Source organism: Ranitomeya imitator, chromosome 1 (assembly GCF_032444005.1).
Source record: "Ranitomeya imitator isolate aRanImi1 chromosome 1, aRanImi1.pri, whole genome shotgun sequence".
In the NCBI taxonomy this organism is placed as follows: Eukaryota; Metazoa; Chordata; class Amphibia; order Anura; family Dendrobatidae; genus Ranitomeya; species Ranitomeya imitator.
The window spans coordinates 496,423,326-496,447,429 of record NC_091282.1 but is presented as its reverse complement, the minus strand read 5'-3'; the positions used below and the strand labels follow the sequence as shown (position 1 = coordinate 496,447,429).

The window sequence follows — 24,104 nt, the reverse complement described above, 5'->3', positions numbered from 1 at the left end:
TGCCCAGTTCTTGCTATATTGTCTCTATATTTTGTGAGCCTTCTGTCTGGATCACCTTCTAGCTGCCGCAGCATGTTCCCCTCTTTTGCTCAGGATGGGTGACAGCCGTGCTCCTTTTTCCTATTTGGGGTAATTATTTGGCCATATTTGCATGTGCCCTACTCATTATATACCAGGAGGACTATTTGCTGTGGGTAAGCTGCAGCCTGACAGGGTTTTGCTATTGACAGATATATCTTTTGCTGATCAGGACAGGGCGGCTTTTGCCAGTAATTATTTATGTGTGTATACTATCTGACTATCTGCCATATTTGATGCATGTTTTCCACTACTATATGGAAGTATTGTGTATTGGGCAGTGTTGGGCACACGTATATGGAGGGAGTTTTGTGTGTATGGTTTTAATTGTTTTTATATGTTACCAATAAAGCTTGTGTGACTTATTATAACTTTTGGTGGTGTGCATACATTATAGTGGCTTTTCTTTTCTTGTTTATTATCTATATCTTCATTAGCATTTCCCAGTTCAGGTTAAGGCCTCATTACTTCATATTTCTCGGTGTCACACTTGCTGCTGGAAAAAGAAAGCAGTGACAGAGTCCGCAGATTACAATCTATATGTCAGACAAATCTGCTCATTTCAAAAGACATTCTGATTTCATAGATCATGTGCTCCTGCTGTTTAAGGAGAACCTGTCAAGTCCCCCGAGTGCTCACAGTTATAGCGGTTTTATTCTTCTTCTTTGTGTATGCAAAATAAAATAATCCTTCTAATGGTAGGACTGCTGGAAATCTCCTGAGTATTGAATGCAGGGTGTCAACTGCGGTCAGGGAGGCGTGATTAGAGGATCCCAGGCAGGACTAGTCGCAGGAAAGAGATGTGTTATGGCTGGCAATCAGGCAACACAGCGTGCAGTAATCAGCGCACATACAGAGATCTGGCAATAACCAAAAACAATAGGACGAGCTCTGAGACGTGGAATCTCTGTAGACTGCAGTACCTGATCTATCCTCACACAACTGGAAGCAGCAGTGGATTGCGCCTATCAACTACCTATGCAACTCGGCACTGCCTGAGGAGCTGACTAGCCTGAAGATAGAAATACAAGCCTGACTTACCTCAGAGAAATACCCCAAAGGAATAGGCAGCCCCCACATATAATGACTGTTAGCAAGATGAAAAGACAAACGTAGGAATGAAATAGATTCAGCAAAGTGAGGCCCGATATTCTAGACAGAGCGAGGATAGCAAAGAGAACTATGCAGTCTACAAAAAACCCTAAAACGAAAACCACGCAAAGGGGCAAAAAGACCCACCGTGCCGAACTAACAGCACGGCGGTGCACCCCTTTGCTTCTCAGAGCTTCCAGCAAAAGATAATAACAAGCTGGACAGAAAAAACAGAAAACTAACTAGAAGCACTTATCTAGCAGAGCAGCAGGCCCAAGGAAAGATGCAGTAGCTCAGATCCAACACTGGAACATTGACAAGGAGCAAGGAAGACAGACTCAGGTGGAGCTAAATAGCAAGGCAGCCAACGAGCTCACCAAAACACCTGAGGGAGGAAGCCCAGAGACTGCAATACCACTTGTGACCACAGAAGTGAACTCAGCCACAGAATTCACAACAGTACCCCCCCCTTGAGGAGGGGTCACCGAACCCTCACCAGAACCCCCAGGCCGACCAGGATGAGCCACATGAAAGGCACGAACAAGATCTGGGGCATGGACATCAGAGGCAAAAACCCAGGAATTATCTTCCTGAGCATAACCCTTCCATTTGACCAGATACTGGAGTTTCCGTCTAGAGACACGAGAATCCAAAATCTTCTCCACAATATACTCCAATTCCCCCTCCACCAAAACAGGGGCAGGAGGCTCCACAGATGGAACCATAGGTGCCACGTATCTCCTCAACAACGACCTATGGAATACATTATGTATGGAAAAGGAGTCTGGGAGGGTCAGACGAAAAGACACCGGATTGAGAATCTCAGAAATCCTATACGGACCAATAAAACGAGGTTTAAATTTAGGAGAGGAAACCTTCATAGGTATATGACGAGAAGATAACCAAACCAGATCCCCAACACGAAGTCGGGGTCCCACACGGCGTCTGCGATTAGCGAAAAGCTGAGCCTTCTCCTGGGACAAGGTCAAATTGTCCACTACCTGAGTCCAGATCTGCTGCAACCTGTCCACCACATAATCCACACCAGGACAGTCCGAAGACTCAACCTGTCCTGAAGAGAAACGAGGATGGAACCCAGAATTGCAGAAAAATGGAGAGACCAAGGTAGCCGAGCTGGCCCGATTATTAAGGGCGAACTCAGCCAACGGCAAAAATGACACCCAATCATCCTGGTCAGCGGAAACAAAACATCTCAGATATGTTTCCAAGGTCTGATTGGTTCGTTCGGTCTGGCCATTAGTCTGAGGATGGAAGGCCGAGGAAAAAGATAGGTCAATGCCCATCCTACCACAAAAGGCTCGCCAGAACCTCGAGACAAACTGGGAACCTCTGTCAGAAACAATATTCTCAGGAATGCCATGTAAACGAACCACATGCTGGAAGAACAAAGGCACCAAATCAGAGGAGGAAGGCAATTTAACCAAGGGCACCAGATGGACCATTTTAGAAAAGCGATCACAGACCACCCAAATGACAGACATCTTTTGAGAAACGGGAAGGTCAGAAATGAAATCCATCGAAATATGTGTCCAAGGCCTCTTCGGGACCGGCAAGGGCAAAAGCAACCCACTGGCACGTGAACAGCAGGGCTTAGCCCTGGCACAAATTCCACAGGACTGCACAAAAGCACGCACATCCCGTGACAGAGATGGCCACCAGAAGGATCTAGCAACCAACTCCCTGGTACCAAAGATTCCTGGATGACCGGCCAGCACCGAACAATGAAGTTCAGAGATAACTTTACTAGTCCACCTATCAGGGACGAACAGTTTCTCGGCCGGACAACGATCAGGTTTATTAGCCTGAAATTTCTGCAACACTCTCCGCAAATCAGGGGAGATGGCAGACACAATGACTCCTTCCTTGAGGATACTCGCCGGCTCAGATAACCCCGGAGAGTCGGGCACAAAACTCCTAGACAGAGCATCCGCCTTCACATTTTTAGAGCCCGGAAGGTATGAAATCACAAAATCAAAACGAGCAAAAAATAACGACCAACGGGCCTGTCTAGGATTCAAGCGCTTGGCAGACTCAAGATAAGTAAGGTTCTTATGATCAGTCAAAACCACCACGCGATGCTTAGCACCCTCAAGCCAATGACGCCACTCCTCGAATGCCCACTTCATGGCCAGCAACTCTCGGTTGCCCACATCATAATTACGCTCAGCAGCAGAAAATTTCCTGGAAAAGAAAGCACATGGTTTGAACACTGAGCAACCAGAACCTCTCTGTGACAAAACCGCCCCTGCACCAATCTCAGAAGCATCAACCTCGACCTGGAACGGAAGAGAAACATCAGGTTGACACAACACAGGGGCACAGCAAAAACGACGCTTCAACTCCTGAAAAGCTTCCACGGCAGCAGAAGACCAATTAACCAAATCAGCACCCTTCTTGGTCAAATCGGTCAATGGTCTGGCAATGCTAGAAAAATTACAGATGAAGCGACGATAAAAATTAGCAAAGCCCAGGAATTTCTGCAAACTTTTTAGAGATGTCGGCTGAGTCCAATCCTGGATGGCCTGAACCTTAACCGGATCCATCTCGATAGTAGAAGGGGAAAAGATGAACCCCAAAAATGAAACTTTCTGCACACCGAAGAGACACTTTGATCCCTTCACGAACAAGGAATTAGCACGCAGTACCTGGAAAACCATTCTGACTTGCTTCACATGAGACTCCCAATCATCTGAGAAGATCAAAATGTCATCCAAGTAAACAATCAAGAATTTATCCAGATACTCACGGAAAATGTCATGCATAAAAGACTGAAAAACAGATGGAGCATTGGCAAGTCCGAACGGCATCACCAGATACTCAAAATGACCCTCGGGCGTATTAAATGCCGTTTTCCATTCATCTCCCTGCCTGATTCTCACCAGATTATACGCACCACGAAGATCAATCTTAGTAAACCAACTAGCCCCCTTAATCCGAGCAAACAAGTCAGAAATCAATGGCAAGGGATACTGAAACTTAACAGTGATCTTATTAAGAAGGCGGTAATCAATACACGGTCTTAGCGAACCATCCTTCTTGGCTACAAAAAAGAACCCTGCTCCCAATGGTGACGACGATGGGCGAATATGTCCCTTCTCCAGGGACTCCTTCACATAACTGCGCATAGCGGTGTGTTCAGGTACGGACAAATTAAATAAACGACCCTTAGGGAATTTACTACCAGGAATCAAATCGATAGCACAATCACAATTCCTATGCGGAGGAAGGGCATCAGACTTGGACTCTTCAAATACATCCTGAAAGTCCGACAAGAACTCTGGGATGTCAGAAGGAATGGATGACGAAATAGACAAAAATGGAACATCACCATGTACTCCCTGACAACCCCAGCTGGTTACCGACATAGAGTTCCAATCCAATACTGGATTATGGGTTTGTAGCCATGGCAACCCCAACACGACCACATCATGCAAATTATGCAGTACCAAAAAGCGAATAACTTCCTGATGTGCAGGAGCCATGCACATGGTCAGCTGGGCCCAGTACTGAGGCTTATTCTTGGCCAGAGGTGTAGCATCAATTTCTGATCAATAGTATCTTGAATCTTTTGTACATTTACAACGAGATTATCCATTGAGGAGCACAGAGCCTGAATATCCATGTCCACAGCTGTGTCCTGAAGCACTCTAATGTCTAGGGGAAAAAAAGACTGAAGACAGAGCTAAGAAAAAAAAATGATGTCAGGATTTCTTTTTTCCCTCTATTGGGAATCATTGGTGTGGGCTCCTTGTACTGATATGGCTGGCAATCAGGCAACACAGCGTGCAGTAATCAGCGCACATACAGAGATCTGGCAATAACCAAAAACAATAGGACGAGCTCTGAGACGTGGAATCTCTGTAGACTGCAGTACCTGATCTATCCTCACACAACTGGAAGCAGCAGTGGATTGCGCCTATCAACTACCTATGCAACTCGGCACTGCCTGAGGAGCTGACTAGCCTGAAGATAGAAATACAAGCCTGACTTACCTCAGAGAAATACCCCAAAGGAATAGGCAGCCCCCACATATAATGACTGTTAGCAAGATGAAAAGACAAACGTAGGAATGAAATAGATTCAGCAAAGTGAGGCCCGATATTCTAGACAGAGCGAGGATAGCAAAGAGAACTATGCAGTCTACAAAAAACCCTAAAACGAAAACCACGCAAAGGGGCAAAAAGACCCACCGTGCCGAACTAACAGCACGGCGGTGCACCCCTTTGCTTCTCAGAGCTTCCAGCAAAAGATAATAACAAGCTGGACAGAAAAAACAGAAAACTAACTAGAAGCACTTATCTAGCAGAGCAGCAGGCCCAAGGAAAGATGCAGTAGCTCAGATCCAACACTGGAACATTGACAAGGAGCAAGGAAGACAGACTCAGGTGGAGCTAAATAGCAAGGCAGCCAACGAGCTCACCAAAACACCTGAGGGAGGAAGCCCAGAGACTGCAATACCACTTGTGACCACAGAAGTGAACTCAGCCACAGAATTCACAACAGAGATGCCTTTTGGGATTAGTCTTGCCTCATTTGCATATGCAAAGTTGCAGAATAAAAGTTCATTATTAAAAGAGGGGTAAGTTACTGTGCAACATAATTCACCCTATGACGATACACAAATCTGCATCCATACCGCTATAGTAATGGTACGGGACAGTAGAGTTAGAAGCTTCCCTTTGAACATACTTCTGAAAAAAAAGGAATATTGATAAGTTATTAAAGGGTCATGATGCTTTTATACCTTAGATTAATGACGTGTGTACAGATGCTTTCATGCTGATTAAACCCATACCTTAACTGTAGATATCCATTTTGCAGTTTATGTGAAATCCAGCATTTAAATCTTATGCAAGTGAGCTCCAAGTACTTCGGAGTGGGACATTGCACTTGCAGCTCTCCTGCCCTTCCTCCCTACTTCCCACCTGTCTCCTGCTGTTATGACTAACAAGTCACTCTTGGTTCGATCACTTGCTTCCCCTGATCAAGGTCTCTCGCAAGAGCCAACCATACCTGGAGGGGCGCATGCACAGATTGATACACTGGGCCTAGCGAAGTCATGAAGACCTTACTGCACATGGACCATCTCAGGCATTGACAGCACTTGTGCCAGACCTCGACAGGGGATTTCTGCAATCAAGATATGGACATAGTCAGCATGAAATGATCTGTACATGCAGTAGATACTATTAGTTTGAGGTACAAAATGCTCTTGACAGGATCTCTTTCCTGAAAAAAAACACATATAGTATATCTCCAATGATGAACTTCCACAAAACCTAATTCAAAATAATATATTATAATATCATCATGACTTTACAATGCTTTTGTTAGATCGTGAACAACAGATGCAACTTTATAACAGCATGCCATTATATATTGTAGTCATTGTATATGGCCACTATAGCCATATGTCTGGTTGGGCCACCTCGGGCAAGAGCCATTTTGAAACCACAATGTAGAACTATGAGACACTACCATAAAGATGGCACGAGAATGCAATATATGAACACTGGTACAATCTTCATAACACTGCTCCTTGTAGTTTTCACATACTGTCGGCTAAATTAATGTACTTTTTTCATACTTCAGAAGCATATTCCATACCGAAAGGGAGAGGTCAGAGATAGGATCATTGACCACAAACCCCAAAAATACGTTATGACGTTAATCCCTACTGGATGTGGCCTTTAGACCTTAGAATACAATATCGCTGAACACGAAGGATGAGTTGTGCGTGCGGCTCCTGCCGGTGATGCCAGAAGACACTGGAATAGGCTGACTGCTGACAAGCTTTGATAAGCGGCGGCAGAAGATTACTGTAGTAATAATGATGGCTCCAGAAGATAACAGTAATATACATTCCATACAATGTCACAAGGCATCTGGCTGGCTCTTATATACGGCATAACAAGCTTTCACATTATAATTCAGCCATGTTTCTGAAATCCATGCTGAAGCTGAGTCCAAATTCACAGTATTCACTGACATCTGCAAATCTGTCATCAGCTTGACAACACTGGTACTATTTTACTGCTTAGAAACTTGATCACAAGAGGAAACCAGATATAATTTGTTACATGACACCAGAGTCTTAATTAACACAAATGAGCCAAATCAGCATTTAAACAGCCTCATATTGTTGTAATTCTGCTTTCTTTTAATTTTTCATTATCACATCTTCTATGACAATGGTGAAAACATATGTGGAAAAAATACGCTCCTATATATTGTAACTGAGATACAAATATTCTTTTGCCACCTAGTGGTGGAGAATTGTATAGCGCAATTGATTTGACAGGATGTTGTATTATTTCATTCTTTTCTAATACCTGCAGAATCAGATAAACCCAATCATATTATACATAGCAATCAGTTTTATCATCTAAATTAACTTTGCCAGTCACCTGCTATACATTATATATTGGGATTTTCCAAGTGCTGATTTAGAAACTAAAGATAAATCTTGATGAACCAGTGAGATTAAATATCTAGGCTTTCAGGTATGGTTCTGGTGTTCAGTAATTTTCCTAAAAATGTCTGTACTAAATGTTATAACTGTATTAGGCCATACTAGCGCCAAAGTGGACTAAATAGCACATTTAGATGTTGTTGTTTTGTATATATATATATATATATATATATATATATACTGTATATATATATATATATATATATATATATATATATATATATACAGTAGAAACTAGAAGTTTACTTACACCACTCCTTAACAGAAGTTATATCGCTTATCCACGTTATGTAAATAAAAGCTTGTAACCTGAGATTAAATTCATCCATTGGTTGTATACATTATTCTTTTGAAAGCTGAAAACCTCCTAAATGTGGTTTAGGTTAAGAAAATAAATTGACATCAATGCAGAAATACTGATCAGTTAATGGACACAGAATGGTCAGATTTTGGCAAGACAAAAGTTTTGTCGCCTGGTCATATAATGCACCCAATCCTAGTTTACATCCTCACCTGTGCTCAGTAAATGATCGGTTAATTAGTGTGTGTGTGTGTGTGTGTATAAAAAGAAACCCAGCACCCCAGACCTTCACTTGAACTGCAACTTGAGCTCTGACAACATGCCAAAAATCCACCCTGCAACCAAAGCCTGGATTATCACGAGGCTGAAGACCAGATCCACTGCAGAGGTGGCTGGCACCTTTAATGTGTCTCAGCGTCAAGTGCAAAGAATTAAAAAAAGATTTGAAGAGACTGGAGATGTGCTTGACAAGCCCAGGTCCAGCAGACCCCGCAAGACAACTGCTCAGGAGGAACGTTTGTTGGTTAGAAAATCCAAAGCAAGACCCTCTTCCACTGCAGCAGAGCTCCAACAGGCCTGGTCACCTCAAATCCCCGTGTCAACTAGAACAGTTTGTAGGATTTTGTGTCGAAATGGCTTCCATGGTCGAATCAGTGCCCAGAAGCCAGCACTAAACAAAAGGCAAATAAAAAACCGTGTGGCATTTGCAAAGTCTCACAGCCTGCTAAACAGATGGAAGCTGGAAAAGCGGCAGAAGGTTGGATTTCTCTGATGAATCTTCAGTAGAATTACACCACAGCCGCTGCAAATACTGCAGGAGACCTCCTGGAGCCTGCATAGATCCAAAGTACAGCCAAAAACAGTTAAATTTGGTGGTGTAAAGATCATGGTCTGGGGTTACATTCAGTATGGGGGTGTGCAAAACATTGGAAGTTGGAAAGCAATATCAATAGCCAAAAATATTAAGAAGTATTAGCTACCTCTTATATTTCAAATCATAAAAGGGGTCAAATTCTTCAGCAGGATGGTGCTCCATGTCATACATCCATATCTACAACAAATTTCCTCCAGGCAAAAAAAAGATCAAGGTGCTCAAGGACTGGCCAGCTCAGTCACCAGACATGAACATTATTGAGCATGTTTGGGGTAGGATGAAAGAGGAAGCTTGGAAGACAAAACCAAAGAATCTAGATGAACTCTGGGAGGCAGTCACACAAAATATGAAATATGACTCTAATAGCACCACAACTTCTTTTACCAATGTTATTCAACATATATTTGTATTTTAAGTTAATTATTTGTTTGAATATCACATTACTTTCTGTGGGCGACAAAACTTTTATCTTGCCAAAATCTGACCATTCTGTGTCCATTAACTGATCAATATTTCTGCATTGATGCCAATTTATTTTCTTAACTGAAACCACATTTCAGAGGGTTTCAGCTTTCAAAAGAATAATTTATACAACCAATGGATGAATTTAACGTCAGGTTATAAGCTTTTATTTACATAACATGTATAAGCGACATAACTTCTGTCAGGGACTGTACACCTAATAAAAACACACATATTCATGTTTTTATCAATATCTGACATGGAATCAGCATAAACCTTTACCGTTTGATGTCAATTGGGTTTACCATAATTATTGATATTTGCCAAATGACAGAATAATGAGAGAGAAAGATTGTTTTAAAACATTTTTATTACTTACTGCAAAGTCAAAAGTTTGCATACACTAAGATTACTATGCCTTTAAACAGTTCTGGACTGCCCATATGATGATGTTCGGAAGCTCCTTTGGCAACACTTGTGTTAATTACAGACATACCTGTGGATGTATTTTAATGCACACCTGAAAGACACTGCTCCTTTGTGTAGCATCATGGGAAAGTCTCAAGAGATCAGCCAAGAAATGAGGAAGAGAATTGTGGACTTGCACAAGTCTGGCTCATCCTTGGGTACAATGTCAATATACCTGAAGGTGCCTCGTTCATCTGTACAATCAATTATACGCAAGTACAAACAAGATGGTAATGTCCAGCCATCATACCGCTCAGGAAGGAGACGGGTTCTGTGTCCCAGAGATGAACGTGCTTTGGTCTGACATGTGCATATGAACCCAAGGACAAAAGCAAAAAACCTTGTGAAGATGATGGCGGAAGCTGGTAAGATTGTGTCAATATCCTCAGCGAAACGAGTACTGTATCAACATGGGCTGAAAGGCCACTCTGCCATGAAGAAGCCATTACTCCAAAAGAAACATAAAAAAGCGAGGCTAATGTTTGCAAATGCACACAGGAACAAAGACTTAATTTTTGGAGACATGTCCAGTGGTCTGATGAAACTAAAATTGAACTTTTTGGGCATAATGACTATCATTACGTTTGGTGGAAAAAGGGAGATGCTTGAAAGCCTAAGAACACCATTCCAAATGTGAAACACGGTTGCGGAAGCATCATGTTGTGTGGTTGTTTTGCTGCAGGAGGGACTGGTGCACTTCACAAAGTAATTGGCTCCATGAGAAAAGAACATCTCAACATTTCAAACATCTCAAAACATCAGCCAGGAAGTTAAAGCTTGGGCAGAAATGGGTCTTCCAAATGGATAATGACTTGAAGCATAGTGCCAAAATGACAACAAAAGTGGCTTAGGGATATCAAAGTCAATGTTTTGGAGTGGCCATCACAAAACCCTGAACTCAATCCTATTGAAAATTTATAGACAAAGCTGAAAAGGCAAGTGCGAACAAGGCGACCTACAAACCTGGATCAGTTACACAAGTTTTGTCAGAAGAAATGGGCCCAAATTCCTACCAACTATTGTGAGAAGCTTGTGGAAAGATATCCCAAACGTTTGACCCAAGTCATTCAGTTTAAAGGCAATGGTACCAATTACTAATCGAATGTATGTATGTAAACTTTTGACTTTGTAGTAATTATTAAAAATGTCTTTAAAAAAAATTCTTTCATTATTCTGGCGTTTGGCAAATATTAATAATTATGGTAATCCTATTTGACCTAAAACTGTCAAAGTTTATTCTGATTTTATGTCAGACTAGCTGAAGAGCCCGGCGTTGCCTGGGCATAGTAAATATCTGTGGTTAGTTATAGCACCTCACTTCTCATATTTTCCCATCACGCCTCTCATTTTCCCCCTCACATCTCTCATTTTCTCTCTTACACCTCTCATTTTCCCCCTCACTCCTCTTATTTTCCCCCTCACTCCTCTCATTCCCCCCTAACACTTGTCATTTCGACCTCACATCTGTCATTTTCCGATCACTCCACAATTTTCCCTCACTCCTCTCATTTTGCACTCACACCTTTTCATTTTCATCTCACAACCCTCATTTTCACCTCACACCTCTCATTTTCCCCTCAGTATATACATGTTTGTCATCTCCCTTATATATAGTATACACCTGTATGTCATCTCCTGTATATAGTATATATCTGTATGTCATCTCCCCTGTAAATAGTATATATCTGCTGTATGTCATCTCCTGTATATTGTATATACCTATGTGTCATCTCTTCTGTTTATACTATATACTGTACCTGTATGTCATCTCCTCCTATATATAGTATATACCTGTATGTCATCTCTTGTATATAGTATACTAGATTGTGGCCCGATTCTAACGCATCGGGTATTCTAGAATATGCATGTCCCCGTAGTATATGAACAATGATGATTCCAGAATTCGCGGCACACTGTGCCCGTCGCTGATTGGTCGAGGCAACCTTTATGACATCATCGACGCCATGGCAACCATTATGACGTGAGACGTCGATACTGTGCCCGTCGCTGAATCAGAAACGTGAGATGTCTACGTCCTTTATGACATCATCGTCGCTGTGCCCGTTGCTGATTGGTCGAGGCCGCCAGGCAACCATAATGGCAACCATTATGACATCTACGTCGATACTGTGCCCGTCGCTGAATCAGAAACGTGAGATGTCTACGTCCTTTATGACGGACACACAGATGTGGGGACCCCACAGTCCTTTATGACATCATCGTCGCCATGGCAACCATTATGACATCTACGTCGATACTGTGCCCGTCGCTGAATCAGAAACGTGAGAGGTCTACGTCCTTTATGACATCATCGTCGCTGTGCCCGTTGCTGATTGGTCGAGGCCTGGCGGCCTCGACCAATCAGAGACGCGGGATGTCTACGTCCTTTATGACATCATCGTCGCTGTGCCCGTCGCTGATTGGTCGAGGCCTGGCGGCCTCGACCAATCATAGACGCGGGATTTCTACGTCGATGCTGTGCCGGTCTCTGATTGGTCGAGGCCTGGCGGCCTGGCGGCCTCGACCAATCAGAGAGCCGGGATTTCCAGGACAGACAGACAGACAGACAGACGGAAAAACCCTTAGACAATTATATATATAGATACCTGTATGTCATCTCCCCTGTATATAGTATATACCTGCTGTATGTCATCTCCTCCTCTATATACCTATGTGTCATCTCCTCTTTTATATAGTATATACCTGTATGTCATCTCCTCCTGTATATAGTATATATATGTGTCATCTCCTCCTGTATATAGTATATACCTGTAAGTCATCTCCTCCTGTATATAGTATTTACCTGTGTGTCATCTGCTCCTATATATAGTATACTAGATTGTGGCCCGATTCTAACGCATCGGGTATCCTAGAATATGCATGTCCCCGTAGTATATGGACAATGATGATTCCAGAATTCACGGCAGATTGTGTCCGTCGCTGATTGTTCGAGGCAACCTTTATGACATCATCGTCACCATGGCAACCATTAAGACATCATCGCCGCTGTGCCCTCGCTGATTGGTCGAGGCCTGGCGGCCTCGACCAATCAGAGACGCGGGATATCTACGTCCTTTATGACATCATCGTCGCTGTGCTCGTCGCTGATTGGTCGAGGCCTGGCGGCCTTGACCAATCAGAGAGGCGGGATTTCCAGGACAGACAGACAGAAAGACAGACAGACAGAAAGACAGACAGACGGAAAAACCCTTAGGCAATTATATATATAGATACCTGTGTGTCATCTCCTCCTGTATATAGTATGTACCTGTATGTCATCTCCTCCTGTATCTATATGTATAATTGTCTAAGGGCTTTTCCGTCTGTCTTTCTGTCTGTCTGTCTGTCCAGGAAATCCCGCGTCTCTGATTGGTCGAGGCCGCCAGGCCTTGACCAATCAGCGACGGGCACAGTATCGACGTAGAAATCCTGCGTCTCTGATTGGTCGGCCTCGACCAATCAGCAACGGGCACAGTATCGACGTAGATGTCATAATGGTTGCCATGGCGACGATGACGTCATAAAGGTTGCCTCGACCAATCAGCAACGGGCACAGTCTGCCGCGAATTCTGGAATCATCATTGTCCATATACTACGGGGACATGCATATTCTAGAATACCCGATGCGTTAGAATCGGGCCACAATCTAGTATAGTATATACCTGTGTGTCATCTCCTCCTGTATATAGTATATACCTGTGTGTCATCTCCTCCTGTATATAGTATATATCTGTGTGTCATCTCCTCCTGTATATAGTATATACATGTGTCATCTCCCCTGTATATACTATATACCTGTGTGTCATCTCCTGTATATAGTATATACCTGTGTGTCATCTCCTCCTGTATATAGTATATATCTGTGTGTCATCTCCCCTGTATATAGTATGTACCTGTATGTCATCTCCTCCTGTATATAGTATGCACCTGTATGTCATCTCCTCCTGTATATAGTATATACCTGTGTGTCATCTCCTCCTGTATATAGTATATACCTGTGTGTCATCTCCCCTGTATATAGTATATACCTGTGTGTCATCTCCCCTGTATATAGTATATACCAGTGTCATCTCCTCCTGTATATAGTATATACCTGTGTGTCATCTCCCCTGTATATAGTATATATGTGTGTGTCATCTCCTCCTGTATATAGTATATACATGTGTGTCATCTCCCCTGTATATAGTATATATGTGTGTGTCATCTCCCCTGTATATAGTATATACCAGTGTGTCATCTCCTCCTGTATATAGTATATACCTGTGTGTCATCTCCTCCTGTATATAGTATATACCTGTGTGTCATCTCCCCTGTATATAGTATATATGGGTGTGTCATCTCCCCTGTATATAGTATATACCTGTGTGTCATCTCCTGTATATAGTATATATCTGTGTGTCATCTCCTTCTGTATTAGACCTCGTTCACACATTATTTTCTCAGTATTTTTGCCTCAGTATTTGTAAGCTAAATAGGCAGCCTGATAAATCCCCAGCCAACAGGAAGCCCCCACCTGGCAGTATATATTAGCTCACACATACACATAATACACAGGTCATGTGACTGACAGCTGGCGTATTTCCTATATAGTACAGTTGTTGCTCTTGTAGTTTGTCTGCTTATTAATCAGATTTTAATTTTTGAAGGATAATACCAGACTTGTGTGTGTTTTAGGGCGAGTTTCATGTGTCAAGTTGTGTTTGTTGAGTTGCATGTGGCGACATGCATGTAGCGACTTTTGTGAGATGAGTTTTGTGTGGCGACATGCGTGTAGCAACTTTTTGTGTCGAGTTGCATGTGACAGGTTAGTGTAGCAAGTTGTGTGCAGCAAGTTTTGCGCATGGCGAGTTTTGCACATGGCGAGTTTTGTGTGTGGTGCGTTTTGAGTATGTGCAAGTTTTGTGTGAGGCAACTTTTGCATGTGTTGCAACTTTTGTGCATGTGGCAATTTTTCCATGTGTGCAAGTTTTGCGTGTGGTGAGTTTTCCATGAGATGAGTTTTGCATGTGTGGCGAGTTTTGCGTGAGCCTAGTTTTGCATGTGGCGAGTTTTGCACGTGGCGAGTTTTGAGCGGCGACTTTTGTTTCAACTTTTATGTGGCGAGGTTGGTGTATGTGTGGTGAAATGTGTGCTGAGGGTGATATGTCTTCAAGCACGTGGTAGTGTGTGGCGCATTTTGTGTGTGTTCATATCCCTGTGTGTGGTGAGTATCCCATATCGGGGCCCCACCTTAGCAACTGTACAGTATATACTCTTTGGTGCCATCGCTCTCACACTTTAAGTCCCCCTTGTTCACATCTGTCAGCTGTCAATTTGCCTCCAACACTTTTCCTTTCACTTTTTCCCCATTATGTAGATAGGGGCAAAATTGTTTGGTGAATTGGAACGCACGGGGTTAAAATTTCGCCTCACAACATAGCCTATGTCACAAAGTTAGGGATTTTGTAAGATTATAATCAGGTTTATGAGAATCCACTAAAGATGAGTGATCCTCGAAGTTCATGTTCTGGTACCAGACTTAAACTTTATTCCAAAGTTCGGTTCAGGTTCCAGAACTGTACCTGAACATGAACCAGAACCTGAATCTGAACCCCAGTGAAAACAATTGCGAGCCGAACTTTTGAGCTGGAAATATTCTGTCTCCTCCTCTTCCCCCAGAACTTTGAACATTGCAACAGACTTCCGTTTAGTACTGGGCACTAACTGTCCGGTATAAACCATGAACTTTTAAGTTCAGGTTCCCTCATCTCTAGTAGCCAATTATACAAAATATAAAGTGATAATGATCAACGTTTTCAGATGTAGGTTTAAACAGCCATTGACTGAAACAGAAACAGCTGTGAAGAATGCTTAAAGCTGGGTGATGAACAGCGAAACTCTGGAACAAAGATGAGGTAGTGAAAGACAGTTTTAATGTCACAGGTCATACACTACGGCAACACTGAGCACAAGAACAAGATACAAGTTAGTTATACTACATCAGCATGCTCTCTTCCATTTCAGAGCAAACTAGGGTTTCAAGATGTGGTGTTAAAATTCTTTTAGAAGATGCACCAAAAATGGCCAACATTATGGATTCTAGACACAGTGGTTGGCCAAGGAACTCAGTGCAACAGATGAAAGGCGCATCATGCTTACTGACCTTGGAAATCGGAAGATGTGCAGCAGTGCAATCAGCACAGAACTGGAAGTAACCAATGGAACCCAGCTATACCCATTTTCTGTTAGGCTAAAAATGGTCTTCATGGCAGAAGTGAAGCATACAGTTGACTTGAAAAGAAGACCAAGCAAGAAATCTAGACCAAATCAATATTTGGTGTGTCACCCTTTGCCTGCAAAATAGCATCAATTCTTCTTAGGTACACTTTCATACAGTTTTAAAAGAATCTCAGTAGGGAGGGTGTTCCAAAAATCTTGGAGAATTAATATGAGTCTTCTGAAGATGTAGGCTTACTCAAATCCTTCTGTATTTTCTTATAATCCCAGACAAACTTGATGATGTTATAATCATGGCTTTGTGAGGGCCATATCATTACTTCCAGGACTCCTTGTTCTTCTTTACACTGGAGATAGTTCTGAATGATATTGGCTGTAGATTGTGAGTCATTATCCTACTGCAGAATAAATTGTGAGCCTCCTTGATGGCATTGCATGATAGATAAGTATCTGCCAGTACTTTGCAGCATTCAGTGTACTGTCATCAAGACAAGCTCCTTTCTTAGGGTACCGTCACACAGTGCAATTTTCATCGCTACAACGGTACGATCCGTGATGCTCCAGCATCGTAACAATATCGCTCCAGCGTCGTAGACTGCTGTCACACTTTGCAATCTACGACGCTGGAGCGATAATTTCATGACGTATGTGCGATGTAGAAGCCGTTGGTTACTATGCGCACATCGTATACGATATATGTTACACCATGCGATCATGCCGCCACAGCGGGACACTAGACGACGAAAGAAAGTTTCAAACGATCTGCTACAACGTACGATTCTCAGCGGGGTCCCTGATCGCAGGAGCGTGTCAGACACTGCGATATCGTAACTATATCGCTCGAACGTCACGAATCGTGCCGTCGTAGTGATCAAAATTGCACTGTGTGACGGTACCCTTACTTTACTATGGGACCCAGTGAGTTGTGATTACTCTCCTCAAATGACACATTTCTAATAAGATTATGGCAGCAGCCATATATAAAGAGAATTAGAATGCAGCCTATTTAGTGACATCACTTGGATTGCTAATTTTTTTGAATGTCGTGTGCCACATTAACTTCATTTAGGTCATAAGTTCACTATCCCATAGTAATGTTGGTAATAAATTAATATTTCTTAATGCTGAATTTGTGCTTCTTGCAGGTCTTCCTGAGGCAGATGTTACATGGTACAGAAATAAAAGTCGCCTGCATCATGTGCCCCGCCACAGTGACACTTCTTTGATTATTGGAAATATAACCTATTCCGACCAGGGACAATATACTTGCAAAGCAGTCAACAAACATGGGGAGGTTTCTGAATCAACACAGCTCCAGATAATAGGTGAATGCATATCATGATGGGATGCAACAGTCTACAGGTGGCCTAAATGTTAGTCTAAGGCTGACAAAAATGGATGATTCCAATCAAAAGGAATGTTTGTTCAGAAAAAAATTTAAGAAAAAATCATTTTTTTGGCTGATGATATACAATCAGAAAGAAGTCAGCCATGTTAAAATGTAGCTAACGACCAAACAAATCAATTCCACAGAAAAAAAGAAGCTCCCCTCTACTTGAATATTACTTCATTAGCAATGCCTCATTGTGAACATCATTCCATAGCCAATTATTAGCTCTCGCGATTGAAAGTTCAATATGGAAAAAGTAGGCTGGTGGTATCTTTAAAACATTCCAATTATTATTGAATCTTCATTAAAAGAAGTAACATACAAGAAAGCTGGCAAAAAGATGTTGAAGTGTCTCCAACCAATCACACCGATTTAATGTATATTTATTAGTTAATGGAGAGATGATTCCGATGTAATTTGTATAATATGGATTCTGATATTTTGCATTTGCATACATGTATATACTATGTACTAAACTCAGGATGTAAATGGAATGGGAGTGGTTTTTTGTTTTTGAATTGAAGTGTTTGTAAGCTTACCATATGTTATAATTAAGTCCGGTTCATGGTCGAAACACGGCAACATGTTTTTTGCCAATTTCCTTGGACAATAGTTCTTTTAATAAAGATTTTATAAAAATCGGGTTATATTAAAGATGCCACAAGCCTACTTTCCCATATTAGCATTTAACTACTAGTCCACAAGTGATCTTTCCATAAAAGTATGTTTTCAGATTTTTCCTTCAAAGAGCATGCACTTTGTTCAATGTCATTGGCCATATATGGCGAGCTTGAATGACTGTAACCTCCAATCTGGACAAAAATTTGGTATGGCTGCGTCAGGAATGTATAGCCATTTTTATAATAAATATCCTGTGACCTGCCCCTGTTTTAAGAGAGGATGAGATCTGGATAATCCATCAGTTTTTATAGATCTGTTCTAAGAGTGATCATGATAAGCTGTAGCAAATGCTGCTTTACATTCCCACTTTATAAAATGATGGTATAATATTGCTAGGATATGCTATTATTTATGATCACATGGATTCCTAACACTTGGGTCTTCATTGATTTGAGACCGAAGTGTCAATAGTTCTGTTTTAGTACAACATTCCCTTCAATGTTTGTCCTGCACAGAGATGCTCCGAACCTACAACTAGGCCCGTTCCCTTGAATTGAGCCATGCTGTAATACCCTACATATTGAGTGGCCATCGCACAGGTGTGAAATGAAGAACAGTGAAGTGGAATCAGCACTAAATCAGTACTCCTTTATTTAGAATCAGCTATAGACCTAGAGGTCTGACCCCACTGAACATTTAAAGATTGTATCTGTGTCTTCTTGATTTGCCACTTATTTATAAGATAGGAATATCCTTTAAAGGTTAGTAATTTAGGGACGTTTACTTATAATTTTTGGACATAAACCTTTATATCATCTTGACATGCAATGTTTCTTGTAATAATGTTATTTTTATACAATCTGTTCAGAACCTCCTCTGGATACTTTTGGAATTGAAAGATTAGGAATGTTGTTTGCTGAAATTGGTCCAGAAACACCTTTTGTAATGACATCTTTGACCGGAAATAATCTGTTGGTGAACACTGGTGGATCAGCATTGATAGGTAAGTTAACAGCTATTGTACAGTAGATCAAATCATTTTTTTAAATAATATATTTTATTAAAATTGACAGTTCTGATGATGACACTTTCACTGTAAGAGAAATTTATGTTTTTCAAGCTTATTTTCTCTGCAAAGCTTTTATGACCTCACATATTGGTAGTAGGGGTGAAAAAAAATATTTGGGCTTCCTCAGTCCGTCATTTAGTCTGGTCTTCTGTGTCAGCTGGGCCAGGGCAGTCTTTGCTTTTGCTCTGGACATCCTTTGCCTGGCATTCTGAGCCTACAGTATCTTGCGCTTATTATCCCCATGGAGTGAGGTCAGTTGACTAAAGGCCCCTTCACATTAAGCGACGCTGCAGCGATACCGACAACGATCCGGATCGCTGCAGCGTCGCTGTTTGGTCGCTGGAGAGCTGTCACACAGACAGCTCTCCAGCGACCAACGATGCCGGTAACCAGGGTAAACATCGGGTAACTAAGCGCAGTACATACTGTACATACTGTACATACAGTACATACTTACCTAACGCTGTCTGTCCTCCAGCGCTGTGCTCTGCACTCCTCCTGTACTGTCTGTGAGCACAGCGGCCGGAAAGCAGAGCGGTGACGTCACCGCTCTGCTTTCCGGCTGACCGACGCTCACAGCCAGTGCAGGAGGAGTGCAGAGCACAGCGCCGGGGACAGACAGCGGTAGGTAAGTATGTAGTGTTTGTTTTTTTTACTTTTAGGAAGGTAACCAGGGTAAACATCGGGTTACTAAGCGCGGCCCTGCGCTTAGTTACCCGATGTTTACCCTGGTTACCAGTGAAGACATCGCTGGATCGGTGTCACACAAGCCGATCCAGCGATGTCCACGGGAGATCCAGCGACGAAATAAAGTTCTGGACTTTCTTCAGCGACCAACGATCTCCCAGCAGGGGACTGATCGTTGGTCGCTGTCACGCATAACGATTTTATTAACGATATCGTTGCTACGTCACAAAAAGCAACGATATCGTTAACAATATCGTTATGTGTGAAGGTACCTTAAGGCCCATGCAACTTAATGAAATTCGTTATGACATGACATCACCATGTCAAGGACCTAGCAAGCGAACGAGGTGCCCTAATTGACAGGCTAAGAATGCGGAGTACCATGCAAAGCTGAACCGGATGTGTTGATTCTAGCTAAATAACTACTGGATGAGGAAGGTAGTAATTCCTTCATGACTTCTATGTAACCTAGGAAGCCTAATGCCAGTATAACATGAGTGTAAAACAACTGCAAATCCATATGATAATTTAGAAGAAAAATTTACCAGTATTATATATATATGTACGTCTGGACTAAGTACGATGCCAGGAGCAAATTTTCTTTGGTCTTTGGTTTGATCAATGCAAGTTGAAGGTTTTTTCTTTAGAGCGTGAGGCGAATCCATGGGGCCATCACACTGACACTATTGAGCTGAACTTCTGTTCTTATATATATTTTAAAACTGATTTAGTGGAAAATGGTAAAAAGTAACATGGAAATTGAATAATGTACCCTAAATAATATATTTTAATTTTATCATTAATCTCAAATTTTAGAAACAATATGACAAAAATTCTGAGGCAATATAGTGTTCCATTGTTAAAGGAAGAATATCATTTGTAAAGGTTTTTATGTGTACTCTATTGACTTGAACACAGTTATTTGGTATATTGAACTCCAGACTATTTATGTCAACCTTTTTGTTTTTAATACTGTCCCTTATATGTTGACTTCTGATGCTCCCGCCAAATACTTTGACTTGCATTAGCCTACACCCATTCTCTGTGATTAACCTTAGGCTTCACATGAAAAATGATATTTATTTTTTAAATGCCTACCAAAGTAAAGTAAAGATGAGTATAATTATTGAGGCTTTTGAAACAAAGCCTATCTTTGTATGTTTTCATTAAGCTTGTTGTGTTTTTATTTTATTATTATTTTTCCTAGGAGTTGACATCTGTGTCAGTTTCTCATGGTTCTTGCAGCGTGTGGCTGAGAATTTGATATCAGCTTGCACCTCGTTTATGTATAATCATACCAGTGGGACACTCCTTAACATTTGTTGCATTAGAAAATGTTCCATAAATCATAGAAAGATTTATCCTTACTCAGTTTTCAAATTAATTCTTCTTAGAGGTGAAACGTTTTATTGCAGAAAATCAACTGAAAAGGAAATGTCCTAACTAAATTATAATCTTGGCAACAATTCTAAACTAGTATTTTAATAAATATGAGGGTAAGTCAAAAACCTACGCACTGTATATATTAAAACTTTTGTTAGCCGAACTGTCTTTATCGAGTCCGATGTTCCCCCAGTCACTGTTGCACAGGTTTAAAAGTTTTGCATCAGTTGATTTGTGACTGGGATGTGAGAAACAATGGCTGTTCCACTTGTGATTTACACATAAGAGAAAGAGCATGCAGTGATTTGTTTTTTTAGGTGTGAGAGTATGTCTGGTGTTGATATTTATCAAAGAAATTGTCCACAGTATTTAAAAAGTGTTTTATCTCGAAGAAGTGTGCATGGAAAAAAAGAGTGGTTCAAGTAAGGTCACACAAGTGTCAGCCGTGAAGAAGGATTTTGACGCCTGTCCATCTGCATGACTGATGACAACATTGAGCATGCACGTGAACTGGTTCTGTTGGATAGACAAGTGAAAGTGGATTACATGGCAAATCATTTGCAAAGATTCATATCTGAAGAAGAGGTGAAGACAGGGTTGTGTTAGTGGCTTGCAGCTCTGCCTAAATATTTTGCAATGAGCTTGTTGACAGTTGGACAAAGTGTATAGAAAAACAGGAAGAATATATTGAAAAATTATGTACCGTATATACTCGAGTATAAGCCGAGATTTTCAGCCCAAATTTTTGGGCTATAAGTGCCCCTCTCGGCTTATACTCGAGTCACGGTAGCTGTGGGGTCGGCGGGTGAGGGGGAGAGGGCACTGAGGTATACTTACCTAGTCCTGGCGATCCTGACGCTCCCCCTGCCCTCCCACGTTCTTCTGTGCTGCAGCTTCTTCCCCTCTTCAGCGGTCACGTGGGACCGCTCATTAGAAAAATGAATAAGCGGCTCCACCTCCCATAGGGGTGGAGCCGCCTATTCATTTCTCTAATCAGCGGTGCCGGTGACCGCTGATAGAGGAAGAGGCTGCGGCAATGAAGACCAGCTGTGACAGGCAGAGGGAGCGGGACGTCGGGACCAGGTAAGTATGTAATATTCACCTGTCCGCGTTCCAGCCGCCGGGCGCCGCTCCATCTTCCCGGCGTCGCTCCATCTTCCCGGCATCTATCTGCGCTCTGACTGTTCAGGTCAGAGGGCGCAATGACGCATATAGTGTGCGCGGCGCCCTCTGCCTGATCAGTCAGAGCGGGGAGACGCCGGGACCGGACGCTGGGAGCTGCAATCAAGAAAGGTGAGTATGGCTTTTTTTTTTTTATTGCAGCAGCAGCGGCGGCACAGATTTATACCGAGCATCTATGGGGCAGTATGAACGGTGCAGAGCACTGTATGGGGCAGATACGGAGCAATATGAACAGTGCAGAGCACTATATGGGGCAGATATGGAGCAATATGAACAGTGCAGAGCACTATATGGGGCAGATATGGGGCAATATGAACAGTGCAGAGCACTATATGGGGCAGATATGGGGCAATATGAACGGTGCAGAGCACTATATGGGGCAGATATGGAGCAACATGAACAGTGCAGAGCACTATATGGGGCAGATATGGAGCAATATGAACAGTGCAGAGCACTATATGGGGCAGATATGGGGCAATATGAACAGTGCAGAGCACTATATGGGGCACATATGGGGCAATATGAACAGTGCAGAGCACTATATGGGGCAGATATGGGGCAATATGAACGGTGCAGAGCACTATATGGGGCAGATATGGGGCAATATGAACGGTGCAGAGCACTATATGGGGCAGATATGGGGCAATATGAACAGTGCAGAGCACTATATGGCAGAGCTATGGGGAAATATGAACGGTGCAGAGCACTATATGGCAGAGCTATGGGGAAATATGAACGGTGCAGAGCACTATATGGCACAGCTATGGGGCAATAATGATCTATTTTTATTTTTGAAATTCACCGGTAAATGCTGCATTTCCACCCTAGGCTTATACTCGAGTCAATAAGTTTTCCCAGTTTTTTGTGGCAAAATTAGGGGGGTCGGCTTATACTCGGGTCGGCTTATACTCGAGTATATACGGGTATTTATCTTTTCGAAAGTTGATAAAAATTCTACAGCCAGAGTGCGAATAACTTTTGACACCACCTCATAGAAACTCATTCCTATACCCAACAACTTGATACAAAAAATGTTAGTATGGCTGATTCTCATCTCTAACTTGAAAGTAATATCCTTTTCAAAATGAAATCAAGGATTATATTTATTTCTTTAGCGTTTAAGTCTAAAATGTAAACTGGTTCTTAAAAAATATATAAAAAAAAGGTTTTCTTTTGGGGAAAAAAACATTGCTGACCTGTCTTAAAAGGGTTGTCCCAAGATTGACACTTTTCACCAATTAGCAGGATAGGTGATAGGTGTGTCTGATGGATATTGGCCCCACCAGTGTGATATGCTCGCTTCATGGAAATGTGGTTCCCATGTATCCTGTTTGAATGCAGTTACCAGCAATCAGGCACTTATCACCAATCTTATCCTGTTATATTCTGTGACAGCTGCTGTTACTATTCCATACAACCCAATTCAGTTGGATGTGATAGACATACCTGCACATATTGGTGAACCACTTTGTAGCTGGTGCTACACTCCTCTAGCTGAATGAGTCTGAACTGTAGTACCAGACACAGCTGCATACTGGAGATATAAGGCTCTTTTACCACTAATTGGTGAGAGTCAGACCCCCACATTAAAGACTTTTAATAAAAATAATAATCTTTATTTTTATATAGCGCTAACTTATTCCGCAGCGCTTTACAGTTTTGCACACATTATCATCGCTGTCCCTGATGGGGCTCACAATCTAAATTCCCTATCAGTATATCTTTAGAATGTGGGAGGAAAGCGGATAACCCAGAGGAAACCCACGCAAACACGGGGAGAATATGCAA

The 24,104-nt window shown here is 42.0% G+C and overlaps 1 protein-coding gene across 3 annotated transcripts in view; it reads left to right on the top strand.

The window, feature by feature from the left end:
- ADAMTSL1 (ADAMTS like 1) overlaps positions 1 to 24,104 on the top strand; it is a 550,804-nt gene that overhangs the window by 448,867 nt on the left and 77,833 nt on the right. For all 3 annotated transcript variants that reach the window (XM_069766222.1, XM_069766229.1, XM_069766237.1), the window contains exons 22-23: positions 17,130 to 17,309; positions 18,864 to 18,998. In XM_069766222.1, the coding sequence (XP_069622323.1) occupies positions 17,130 to 17,309; positions 18,864 to 18,998 (315 nt within the window). The remainder of the gene's footprint in view (positions 1 to 17,129; positions 17,310 to 18,863; positions 18,999 to 24,104) is intronic.